General features: G+C 43.5%; 1 protein-coding gene across 1 annotated transcript in view; it reads left to right on the top strand.

The window, feature by feature from the left end:
- Positions 1–12,764, top strand: part of si:dkey-215k6.1 (transmembrane protein 132D) — a 136,029-nt gene extending 123,265 nt beyond the window's left edge. The window contains exons 7-16 of the mRNA XM_057033442.1: positions 1,604–1,809; positions 2,448–2,511; positions 2,931–3,062; positions 3,198–3,275; positions 5,566–5,628; positions 5,711–5,839; positions 7,723–7,851; positions 8,046–8,339; positions 8,416–8,690; positions 8,816–12,764. Of these exons, the coding sequence (XP_056889422.1) occupies positions 1,604–1,809; positions 2,448–2,511; positions 2,931–3,062; positions 3,198–3,275; positions 5,566–5,628; positions 5,711–5,839; positions 7,723–7,851; positions 8,046–8,339; positions 8,416–8,690; positions 8,816–9,428 (1,983 nt within the window). The 3' untranslated portion in view covers positions 9,429–12,764. The remainder of the gene's footprint in view (positions 1–1,603; positions 1,810–2,447; positions 2,512–2,930; positions 3,063–3,197; positions 3,276–5,565; positions 5,629–5,710; positions 5,840–7,722; positions 7,852–8,045; positions 8,340–8,415; positions 8,691–8,815) is intronic.
- The last annotated feature ends 240 nt before the right edge of the window (positions 12,765–13,004 follow it).

Genomic DNA, 13,004 nt, shown 5'->3' with positions numbered 1-13,004 from the left:
AAAGGGGGGAAATCTCTGGTTTCCTGGGATTAAAAAGACCTTGGAGAAGTTAGACGGAGCTAACGCGGGGGTCAGACGTGTTAAATGAGAAGGTTAAATGTCAGCGGGTTGGTTGGCTCAGGACTTCCTGTCATGGACTGGTGACCTCTCCGGACTCCCGTGACCCTCGTCACTGGTTTTACTGGTGATTAAAAGAAAATGGACCCAACACAGAGGAGCTCAGAACCGACCTACGAGCCTGATGAGGCGTTTCCATTGTCGGCCACCTGTCAAGAGCAGTCCAGAAACGTCGTCGCCATCGGTTACGCTGCAGCCAGATGGGCCCGGGAGGCTAAAAGTGACTCAGATGCAGCTCTTTGTTCTGCCTGTCACATTGTCTGCAGCGCTGCTTTAGAAATGCTAGCATGTAATCCTCCGTCTACACTCGTTTATGAGCACTCCGCTTACATTTTGATGGGAATAATAACCTGCTGTTATAAATATCTGCATTTTCATACCGATTCATGAACATGATGTGAGGAGCCGCAGCCTCAAACTGAGCAACAATTATATTGTTTATAGGAGGTAAATATTGAAATATCCTGGCTTGGTTATAATGCGTGCTGCTTTTAACGTCAGAGGATAATTTGTTTTTATTCAGACAATAATTGATGTGGCATTTAAATAAAAGTCACACCGAAATAAGAAAACACAATTAAGGTTACACACAAGTAAATAAACCAGTTCTAAAAAAAAGCTTCTCAAAGTTTGCAAAAAAAAAATTTAACAGAAAAATGTGAAAATAGTCCAACTATTTTTTGAAAAACGGTTAAAATTAATACCAGAGACTCAGGGGTAAAGTGATAAAATGGTAAGGCACTATTTAAGAGCTGGTAAAGTCATTTAAAAAACAAATACCGTATTTTCTGAACTATATGTCACGAGTTTAAGTCGCACTAGCTAAAAAAGGCAGAATAAAGAAGAAAAATAGATATATACGTCGCACTGGACTATAAGTCGCATTTTGGGGGGAAATTTATTTGATAAAATCCGAGACCAAGAACATACATTTCATCTTGAAAGGCAATTAGCATGGATTAGCAATAGGGTTACGGTATGCTAACGTAACAAATTCAGCTACATGACCCACAACGAACTGAGTATGTGTCTGCTTTGTTAACGTAACATATTAACAGTTATTCAGATGACTATAGCATAAAGAACATCCGAGCAAGTTTACCAAACAATCAAGTCTAACTCCATAGACGAAGCACTGCTTCTTCTTCTGCGTCGCTAAAGGAACTCATTCCTCAGGTACACACGCCTAGAGCGCCCTCTTGTGGTTGTCAGTGTGAAAATAAAGAACATGTGAAATTCTGTAATAATGTATTTATTTAAGTCGCTCCGGAGTACAAGTCGCACCCCCTGACAAACTATGAAAAAAAGTTCGACTTATAGTCCGGAAAATACTTAAAATAATTTCTCCTCTCTCTGTTAGCATATGTTAGCTTGCATATTAGCCACAGCAGTTCAGCAGGCAGTAACCACAGTCCTGACAGGCAGTATGACAATTCGTCCCACGTCCTTGTTCTGTCTCCCTAATCTCCTCCTTTGCTCTCTGCAGGTGTCCTCCAGGTGTGACCAGGTGCTGGTCAATGGTAAAGAAATGCACGGGCGTCAGTCTCTGGTCGTCAACTTCTCCTACCTGCACCTGTCGGCTCAGTTGCATCTGACCGTGTGGGTGCCAAAGCTGCCCCTCCAGATCGACGTGTCAGACACTGAACTGAGCCAGGTGAAAGGGTGGAGGGTGCCCATTGTCACTAACAGGAGGTGAGATTGTTAATGGCTTTACAGTTAGCATTTTTACCAGAGCGGTTAGCATTTTCCAGCCATGCCTCCACCTGCGTCTGATCTACAACTGCTGAAAAAATGCTGAAAAAAACAACAACTTATTGTTCCCCGAGTGAAAGAATGATAGAAAAGGCCGTAAACATATATTGTCTAATGGTCTCTCATACACCGAATGGCTTTTATTTCTTTTCTTTTAAATCATAAAGGCACCGAGACAGCGCACAAGTGTGTGATGCGGTTTGGTCGCGGGTGAACGATTGTGTAATGTAATGCTTCATAAATGGGCCAGTTGAGAGCACATTTCATTCCAACTATGTATGTTTAGAGGTCAAGGCCCGCCTGCCTGTACTGATGAAACGTATTATAGCCTCGGCCACTGAATGAAGCCTTCACTTATTTCTGCACATCCCACCATGATGGCGGTGTGGATCCATCCGAGCTGTGCTCTCTGGGCTTTTTCACCCATCCATGCAGCCAACATTGACCTTGTTGAACCGATCGTAAATGTAACGTGTTTTTTTATTCTTTTCTTGATGTGCTGAATCTAAATGGATCGCGCCCGTTTCTTTGCCTGTTTAAGTATTCAGACCAGCGTTGAGAAGTTTCTTTCTTCGCAGACCAACGAGAGACAGCGAAGATGATGAAGATGATGAGAAGAAGGGCAAGGGCTGCACCTTACAGGTACTGATTCAACCGTTTGTATGTATGAGACGCTTAAAGTTTAAGCTAGGGGCTAGAAAGAAATCTAAAAAAAACAAAAGCCTGCTTTTAAAGAGCTATGTTGTAAAATTCCATATGTTGTATTGGGAAGCACAACTTACCAACAGCAAATCATCAAATCCATTACAACAGTAGTAAAAAACCTCTAAAATACACCCAATAAGGGATAAAATACAGAGTTAATGCATTCCATAAACATTTTAGATGCACTTTACCCTGCTGTTTTCCAAAGGAAGTGAATTGAGGAAGGGTGAGAGCGAGTCAAGTGAGAAATCTTAACTAATCACGCCAATAAAAACTGACATCAGCGTGTCAGCTTTCAGTGAGGAGACATTTTAGAATCAGGGCTGAATTTAACCGCCAGGACTCTTGATTTTCAGTACCAGTACGCCCTGGTGAGGGTCCTCACCCATTTTGTGGCCGAGCCCTCTGATCCTGGAGGGGAGATGGTCTTCATGCTGGGGGCAGACTGGCAAGCTGACATTACTCATTTGGTCCTGGACCAGCTGAAGGTAAGAGAGGAAGGTGTGATGTTTGTTTCTGGCCTTCAAAAGCACCAAAACTGAGTCTGAGATTTAACTCAACTCGTAGATCGTATGTGAACTGTTCCGTGGTCAGATCATAAATAAAACTGGTGTTCCCCACAGGTAGAAGATCCACGGATCGCCCGACTTATAGATGGACACATCCTGATTGGACGGGACCTGGGCATCACCAATATACAGGTACACCCGCTAATCTCCGACGTGATCGAGCATATCTGCTACGTGAAGTTTAGCAACTCTTCAATTACACTTTTAATCCCCTTTAACGGTGCAAAAGTGTCGCCCCATTTTGCCCCTCTGTTCATTTTCTCCTGCGGCCGTAAGCCCCTCCGGCTAACTTGCTACACAATTAGCCACAATTAGCTGTCGGATCATGTCCTGACACCGTGGCGTTTAGCATTTACGCGCATTTGACGCACAAAGAAGACACTTGCTGAATTCTAATAAGCTGGGCTATTGTCAGTGGGTGTGACAGTGGAGGACAGTCCCGCGGCTTAGTGTCTTGCTAGCATGCTATTAAATAGCAAAACCAAGTACGCTAAGCTCAGGCCGCGCTGCCATGAGTGGCCTCTCTGCTGTGTCCTGTCCTACAAACCACACACACGTGTGTGTGTCCTGGGTGCCGTGGTAGCAGCTGAGAGCGTGTCTGCCTGGGCTCGACTGGGGACGGGTGCACGGGTGCACTCGTTCGCAGGGGCGCACAAAACAGCTGCGCTCCATTTGGGAGCCGGGGCAGAATTTATCCAGCATCCCCATCGAGACGTCGCAATCGACAGCCGTCATTTGATATTTTGACATTTCAATTTTACCCCCCAGCTCTGACTCGCCCCGTCCTCGCTCTCTTGCCCCAGTCTGTCTTACTTCCTGGGTTGAAGCGCGATCCCGCCGCCGTCTGTCAGTGCATCCTGCCACCTTGTTCAGGACAGGATTGAGTTTGACGCTGTGACAGGTTCACTGAGAGATTTTCTGTGTTCACCAATCAGATCTGCCTGTAGTCGTGTCGCCGGGCGGAGTAGTGCTCGACAACACGGGGCTCTTCATCTCATTCACAGCCTGTCTCTCCATCTGTTCCTCAGCATCTTTTTTTGCCCTTCTTTCACTTCCTGTCATTGTCTCACATCAACTCCATTTATTTCCCACTCCCTCGCTCTCGCTCGCGTCCTCCGTCCCTCCGTCTTTGCTGTCTTTTACCTCCTCAGCTTTGGCCTCACGCTCTCTTTATGATCTGCTGTCTTGTGGGCTGTTTTCCCCTTGTCTGGTGCACATCTGGAGTCTATTGAGTTTGTTAATCGGTTGAAAAAATTCCTTCCTCACAGAACGTGCAACACTCTCACTATGAGCGTCTGCAGGAACAATGATTATGCTTTAGTAATAACAACAAAAAATATGATTGGACAAAACCAGAGGCACCTATAAAGGGTCACGCATCTTTGTTGCATTAGCTTAGCCAATGTTCATTTTGCAGTAACATGATGTCTCCTGGATTATACACAACAGTTTCCATTAAAACAGTCCTCTCTGCTGCTGCTACAAACGAACCAAGAGCAAGAATAAATGTCTTTTGTTATTCGAGTTTGATTTTACTTGTGTGTGAACACTTCACAAGTGTTTCACATCGTGATTCTAAAAACTCCACGAAAGGAACAGTCGGCACCTCACAGCAAAGTATTTTTAGCTTGTCATTATCTGTTTTAAGTTTTTGAGGGGGTTTAGGGTTACTACGCTAATGCAGCATCATTCATTGTTGGCATTTACACAGTCGAGCTGCAGGGGGGCGTTTTAGTGCCGTCTCAACGTTCAGCCTATGCTAGTTTTCGCCTAAAGCCTTTTTCTGGTCTTTCACCCCCTCAGTAGAAAACAGAAAAGCTACCCAGTGATAAATTTTGCCACGGTGACGCTAGCGCATGGTAGCAAGTATGAACACTTGTTCCATAGCATGTGCTGTAATTTGTCACTGTTTCTAGATTGAGGACTCGGTGTATGGCCCGTAGCGCTGTCGTGCTAACCGGCTCTAGCTGGTCCTGCGTCAGCTTTAAATACTTCACCGTCCCCTCGAGGCAGGAACAGCTCAAAAGAAATCTCATTCACCTCTCCTCCACCATATTCCATGTTTTCCTTTATGCCGCCCCCTTTCCTTCACTGGATGCGACCGTATCCTTGAGATTCTGTTGTTCCGGTTGACATTTTGCTGGAGCGACGGTGCATCTGCTGGCAGTGCAGCTAGCTCCTCGCCGATGGGTCCTTTTCACTCCTGATTCTTGCTGTGAGAAAACACTAATCACAATAATTTTTCCCATGAATATTTAGCAGACAAGCTGGCTGATTGGGCAGAGACAATGGGAGAAACCTAAATTTAGATGTAATTGCACTTGTGTGACTGTTCTGGAGAGATGTTGTAGAGTTCCCTTTCAATCTGTCTGTGTTTGTAACCCAAACTCTCCATTCATGCTTTGTTGATTCTTTGTTGTAGGTTCTGTCGCCGCTCTCTGACTCGATCCTGGCAGAGAAGACTGTGACGGTGCTGGACGATAAGGTAGGATACACACAGATGGATAATTATTGAATCTGTTGGTTGTCCCGGCCTTTCAGCCTTCTGAGTGTATTCATCTCCGCAGGTCACCATCACAGACCTCGGAGTCCAGCTGGTGGCTTCCCTGTCCCTCAGCATATCAGGGAACCCCGGCAATTACCAGGCCATGCAGCTAACGGCTACAGCCGCAGACCTGCTACACGCACCCAAACAGGTAAAAGAGGAAATATTGAGGACATTTAGACTCTAAACGGCACTCTGAAGCCTCCGTGTGTTTTTCTATCACACTCTTTAGGCCGATGTTATCTCCACAGTAATAACCCCAAGGTTGTAATCACAGAAGTTAAGCGGTAATTCTGCGCTGTGAACATCATATCGCTGCTATCTTTATTATAATCAGGTTCTAATTAGGAACGCTTAACTTCCAGGCTGCAGCTACAGTCCCACTGAAGTTCTGCTCTAAAAGAAGAAGGTGGTTATTAGCTGGAGCCAAATAGAGCTGTTTGTTCTATTAACCCACTAGAAATGATGTCACGACTAAATCATTGTTCAGCTAAATACTAATTATGTTTTTCTACCGTTGTTGACTGGTCCCCTGTATTATAATAGAATTCTCCCATAAAAATGTGTGCAGGAGCCTTTATTTCAGAGTTTTTGTAAAATAGATTGATCAGATGTTTCCGTATAGTTGTTATTGATAATTACTATAATATTAAACATTATACAACTTAAAGAGACATTACTTTGGTTACATGCATGCATTTAAATGTTTTAAAATGGGATCTAAATGGAGATTGTGGCAATTGTTCTGGAATCTTGCTACTCGTGCTAATTTTCCTAATCCCTCCTCCTTCCTCTTGGTGTTGCCCTCCCTCTGATTTTTATGTCAACCTCCAACAACGCTGCTCGAACCGGTGTCCTTTCATTTTCTGCAGGTCTCAACCCTCTGCCCCGTAGCACCATGTCCCTTTTTTCTTTTGCTAGTCATCTTTAGACAATGGCTAACATTTTCGTTTCTTCCCGGGGGCACCGTTAGAGGTGGATTGGCTCATTACTGTGAAAAGGCAGATTTGATCTCGGGCTTTATCGCGGTGTGATTTCTTTTTCGTGTCTGTTTTCATCGCCTGTGAAATTATGTCTTGACTTTTGAGCGAGAATGTAAGGATGGGAGGGTCAAGAGAGGACAGAAAAAAAGGCTTTTCTCCCTTTTATCGACATTTTAAGGGCGAATTCATGCGTCAGCCTGTAGTTTAATGAAAAAAGTGCAAATATCGCCCTTTCTATCATGCTGTCAACACATTACCGGTCCATAAATGTATATAATTTTGTCAAATAGCACTGTCAAGTGTCTATGGTCGCCACTATCCTAATCTGCCATGCACATTGGCAGAAAAGTGTCTGCAAGAACTGTCATTTTATCAATCCTTCCATCTACTCAATGTAGGGTAAACAGACCAATTCAAATGAGGCCCGTGACAAACCCGTCTGCACCAGCACCCTCCCCCCCAGCAACATAATGTTTGTTTGTTGCATATGTTTACTTTTTGATTGCAGAATGCCAATAAACGCACAGGCGAAACAAACCATAATGAATGTCAACCAGCAGATCTCCCAGCCACCTGACCCATTGTTAATGTCAGAATATCAATTAGCGCCGCTTTAAATACCATCAGTACGAATCAGAAATGACAGCCGATGTTTTCCTCTGCTAGCACCATGGATCAGATATCGTTCACGGAGCAGTTAGCGGAATCATCAGCCACTAATCTGTATCAAAGTTCCATCACGTTGACAATGTGACCTTTTTAGTTGCTTTATTATACATTATTATGAAATGGCTTTGAAGCCCTTAAAGAATATTGAACTTGTATACACATGTAGAAACATGGGAGTATTTAAGTGCTAATAAGTGCCACGCTCATTTACTGATATTTATTCATGAAGCACATAGAGGGGTGGCACAGCCTTGAATAACAAGCAGTCCAATTCCAGTGGGACATATAGAATAGCTTGTTGTTAGCTGTACGGATAATGTATTCTCACTGGATGCTTTGAACATGTCCATTGTTTGAAGAATAAGTCTTTTTCTCCCTTCAGGAGGCTGCAATCAGTGCATGGATCCAGTACAGCGATGGTTCGGTGACACCTCTGGATGTCTACGATCCTAAAGACTTCCTGCTATCTGCCGTATCGCTTGATGAGACCGTCATCTCTGTAGCCAACCAGGTAGTGTACCTCTTGATTTTCAGAGCTTCCCCAAAAATCCCTAAAATGTGCTAACAAGTCTAAAGTTTCCAAACTTTAAAGTTGAACAGCAAGCAAATCTACACCATCAGAAAGGGTGTGTCAGTGTGTATAGCGATGTAATATGTAGCATAGCGTCTTGAATAAGCATCAATAATGAGAGCATATCCTCTCAGGAGCAACACTGGCCAACCATAGTGGCAGAGGGTGAAGGACAGGGAGCACTGGTTCGTGTGGAGATGGTCATCTCCGAGACCTGCCAGAAATCCAAAAGGAAAAGTGTGCTGGCGTCTGGCGTTGGCAGCATCAACGTAAAGTTCGGATGGAAAAACGATGAAAGAGGTGCTGTGGGAAGCGGGAGACATGACGACGGTGGGATCGACAACAGCACAAGTGAGCAGCAAACAAAGGACGGGGCGTGGAAGTCCAACAGCGCCGTGGTGGATCGAGAGGAAGGGGCGATGAGGAAGGTGAGAGTGCTGAACTCGTAACTGCTGGAGTAGCAACAAGGGCTAAAATAAGCACCCCTCTCCTTTCTTGGATCAGATTAGCACAACAACAAAGAGCACGGTAATTCCTCGGGTTCCGGGCGGCAAAGCTGCCAGTGGAGGCAGTAGCAGTGGCCGGGGTGGAGGACCCAACCCTGCAGGGGACTACAGCGACAACCCAACACAGGTGGAGGTACCCGGTCCCGGGGAGGGTGAACTGACTCAGACTACCAGAGGGCTGTCGGACCTAGAGATCGGAATGTACGCTCTTCTGGGGGTCTTCTGTCTGGCGATACTGGTTTTCCTCATCAACTGTGTCAGTTTTGCCTTCAGGTAAAAAATATCATAGTGTATTTTCTCAGGTGGTGTGCCTCGCTCTTCTCACTCATTTAAAGGGTGTGCATTGCCAATGTCAAAGGAAGAAATGGAGTTGAATGAATTCTCTTCTCCAACTGCAGATACCGTCACAAACAGGTGCCCGTGTTGGAAGCAGGGGGCAATATGAACCACGCACATGACTGGGTCTGGCTCGGCAATGAAGCCGACCTCTTGGCTGATCAGTCTGACCAGTGCCAGGGCGGGCTGCCTGACGAGTGCACTACCATCATCGACCGCAACGAGGGAGGATATGAGGAGAACAAGTACCTGCTGAATGGGGCGGGAAACACCTTGGTAATGGCTGTGGGCACGGGCATGGGCACTATCGGCAGGGGGGGTGGTGGGCACCGAGGCATCACTCACAGACAGACCTTGCCCAGATCTCTCCCAGATCACCAGTGCCTTTCAACAATCACCACAGCAGGCAAAACCCCCACAGGTCATGCAGATCATTTGAATAATTCCCCGCAAGCCACAGCTGCAGTGACAGCCGCCAAACGCAAACGCGTCCAGTTCACGTCTTTTGCCACCGTCCTACCTAACGATAAGTCTGCCGAGGGTCCCCCCTACGGCAACTCTTCTACCTTGATGACCACTGGAGGCGAGGATGATATCAAGTGGGTGTGCCAGGATATGGACCTGGGTCAGTCTGAGATCAGAACCTACATGGAGAGGCTACAAGACAATCTGTGACTGGTGGGGGGCAAGAGAAAGAATCTCTGCGGGAGAGAGGAGACAGATAAAGAGTACAATTCACCTAATGCCTTTGAAATGGATGGACGGAGAGTAGAGAAGTGGTTATTACTGAGCAAACCATGAAGGAAAGCTAACATATACAGTAGCTCCTCTTAGGATTGGAAACCAATATTGCCACCATTAGGTCAACATTGTAACCACTGGTAGCAAACAAGAAATGATGAGATTTTTTTTTAATATATTATAATTGTAAAAATAGTAATGTAAAAAATAAGTTTTCTCAGATTACAGTAAATATTTTAAATTCAGGCTTTTTTTATGTTAATCATTCCCTCAAGGAAATCTCAAATGCAAATATGTTTATGATTTGCATTAATTAATATTTGTAAATTCATGAGTTCCTTGAACAACCAGTTAAAATACAACATTTAAATAAAAATAGTAGAATTTGTTTAATCATTGCTGTCATTAGCCATTAACTGATACGTTCAATTGATCTAGTTTTACGTACAAACCTGTCTTTAGTAAATCCAATATGTTGTTCTTCAACCACACCACGCATTACCGTTGAACTGCTCACTGTAACATAGTGAGCATAGACTTATTCTGAGTTTTCCACTACAACTCCACTCAGGAGAACGTTCCATCCGAAGGTGAACACAGACAATCTCATGTTTTTCCTCAGTTAACCGAATGTGAAGAGATGGGAAGACAAACTCTTAAAATACTGTTTCTCCCTTCAAGACGGAGGCATTTAAACTTGCACAATTCTGAAAGAACATTAGCAATAGGCTTAATTCCCCTTTCTTGCAACCTCTCAGCCACGGTTCTGGACTGGACCTGACATCCCACCCCCACACCCCACCCTCTCCCTTCCTCTCCCTGCCTGTGAAAGGACAACAGCAAGAACTTTGTAAAAAAGAAAAGAAAAAAGAAAAAAAAGAAGGTACGAGAGACTTAAAATTGTCTGAGGACCGACAGTTTGGACCAGAGGTGCTACACCTGGGGCTGAGAATGTCCACAGAACGATATTACAATCCAAACAAAGTGAAGTGACACTCTGTAATATCTCACAAATTGATAAAGGTTCGTGAAACCTATGTTCTCGATGACAATAATAATTCCAGTTTTCTTCTTTTGTTGGCTTTTTTGGACCACGACTTTTGTTTTTGTCGAACCTTTCCTAATCTGGAAAAACATAACTGTAGCTTTTTTCTTTTTTTCCTGAGATGTATTAATATTTATATCCACATACATTTCCTATAGATTTATTTATTTAAATTAACTTGTGATGGGGTGAGGAAGTCATGGGGAAAAGACTGTGGACAACACATCTGCTGGTGAATGATAGCACATCAATGGGGACAGTCAGAGGTGGCCTCACCTTTATTATGCTCAGGTGACGACTCTTGAATTACCACCAATAAAAAAAGAGGCGCATTGAGAGATTGTTCAGATTGCAATATTTATTTATAAGTGTGTTGCTGTTTTAGAGTACGCTCTATATTGTAGATAAATCAACATGCTTCAAAGTGCTTGTGAATAAGACTGCAGGTCACTAGCCAATGACATGGTGAGATTTTTGTACATTTTACAGTGCAAATATGGTACGCAATATTTACCACCACAATGTGAAAATGATCTTGTTTTTTTTTTTCTTTTCGTTTTCCTCTAAAATGTTGCCATCTTCATTGAAAGCATTAAAGGAGTTTCTGTCTTTGTACTTGGTAGACTGCCTTTTACCTCCCTGCTTCAGTGTAAAAATGGAGGGAAAACATTTCCCATTAGCATTAGCGTGTTTAGAATTGAAAAGTTTGGAAAGACCCAGAGACACAGTCCATTAGTGAAACACCTTTGTTATTTAATGAGCTGCAGGTAGTAAATTGTAGTAAGAAAAGATTATAAGGGTTGTTAATAAAATGCAGACTAAGAGACAAAAATCGGACATGAGATGTGGAAAGCAAGCAACGATATGGTGGAAGTAACTGAGCTGCCACGTTTCTGCATAGACCTGACTCCTGCGCATTCCTGTTTTAGCCTGTTTTAATGTAGTTGAAAGTGAAAGAAGCAGGTACAAGATCAACTCCTGAGGCAGAGTTTTAATGTACCAGAACTGTGACATAAATCAGACTTTTACACCATGTGCATATTTTCAAAAATCAACAGTTGTAAATGGGAAAAAAAGATTAAAAAAATAGAGTGCTATTTTTAAACAATGAGATTCTGGCTTTTATTGAGTGTAAAGAATTAACTGTACACAGCCTTCTGACTCTTGGGGGAAATTCTTTTTAACCACTTTAGCTATTTTGCATTATGACAAATTGTAATTAGCTCCAAGTATGCTAATTTGTGCGCCTTTGGTTGTCTCTGTTACCGCTTATTTTGTCTGGAGACTGTTTTAGTGACAGAAATACTATAAAGGCCTCATATCTTTTTGGCAATCCACCACAAAAAATCTCTTCATACTGTGTACTACCAGTTTTAGGAGCATATATATATATTTTATTTGAGCACAGGTCTTAAAGGGAAATATTTGTCTAATTCAGCCTCTCATCCATTTTGGAGGACATGAGAACAGATTCTGTGGCACAGGGCTCACATTAAGTGCATTTACATGCATGCAAGAGAACAAAATTCCTCCTCCTAAAATTCCTCCTAGTTAAAATGCATGCATGTGGATACACAAGCGTCCCAATGAGTTGCTTACTAGCAGCCTGCTGGCTGTGGTAGCAACCAGGTAGGAACCCGGCAAATGCCAAAATGCTGATTCACACACAAGTTGACAGGTGCGTAAACTCATCCATTACTGCCGATGGCTGGAGCTGACGTTAAAGTTCTACCAGGGTGGGCAACGAACAACAAAGTAAAACACTGCAAATCGCCATCAGGTTGGAGGTGGTAGCTTGTCTCCATGACTTTAAAGTAACTGCTTTGTGGACAGAAAATCTGGTTGCTTAAATTATTCACGCCAATCGAGCAAGCATTTAATATGCATGTAAGCACACTTAAAGTCCTTAGGTCACTAATCCCAACCCTAAAAGAGCAAGGGATAGGGTAGGGGGATAGATGTGCATTTTCAAATAAAAGTTTAATGGGTATAAAAAAAAGGTTTTTCAACACTTCCTACTAAACAGCAGTAAAATCACAATTGGCTCACACAGGTGCAGCAGATGAGCTGTAATGTTGCCAGAGGTGCACGAATGACCTGACAGGTAGAGGTGATACTACTGACCATGAGCCCTGACAGTTTCCTGTTTTATTTTACTTTTTGTCATTATTTAAATACATGATTTTAAATGTTTCTGGAGGACAATAAAGATTCATAACCTGAAACTGAGACCCTGTTTGTTGTGTAGTCCTAACACCATCAGTTAGATGATAAAGGAAGAGGCAAGAGACGTCGTTTAAGGCCATGCCCCCAACATCCACGGTGGGAACTGGTCATCCAGGGCCGTCCGGGGACTGATATTGCCATAAAACTGACAATAATCTCATAGATTTTAAACTAATGACACATGATTACCTCTAAGGGTCGCTTAACCTCTAGGACAGGGGTGGGCAAATCGAGTCCTC

This window comes from Takifugu flavidus, chromosome 5 (genome assembly GCF_003711565.1).
Source record: "Takifugu flavidus isolate HTHZ2018 chromosome 5, ASM371156v2, whole genome shotgun sequence".
Lineage (NCBI taxonomy): Eukaryota > Metazoa > Chordata > Actinopteri > Tetraodontiformes > Tetraodontidae > Takifugu > Takifugu flavidus.
The sequence above is the reverse complement of the archived record's forward strand: the minus strand, read 5'-3'. Positions and strand labels throughout refer to the sequence as shown.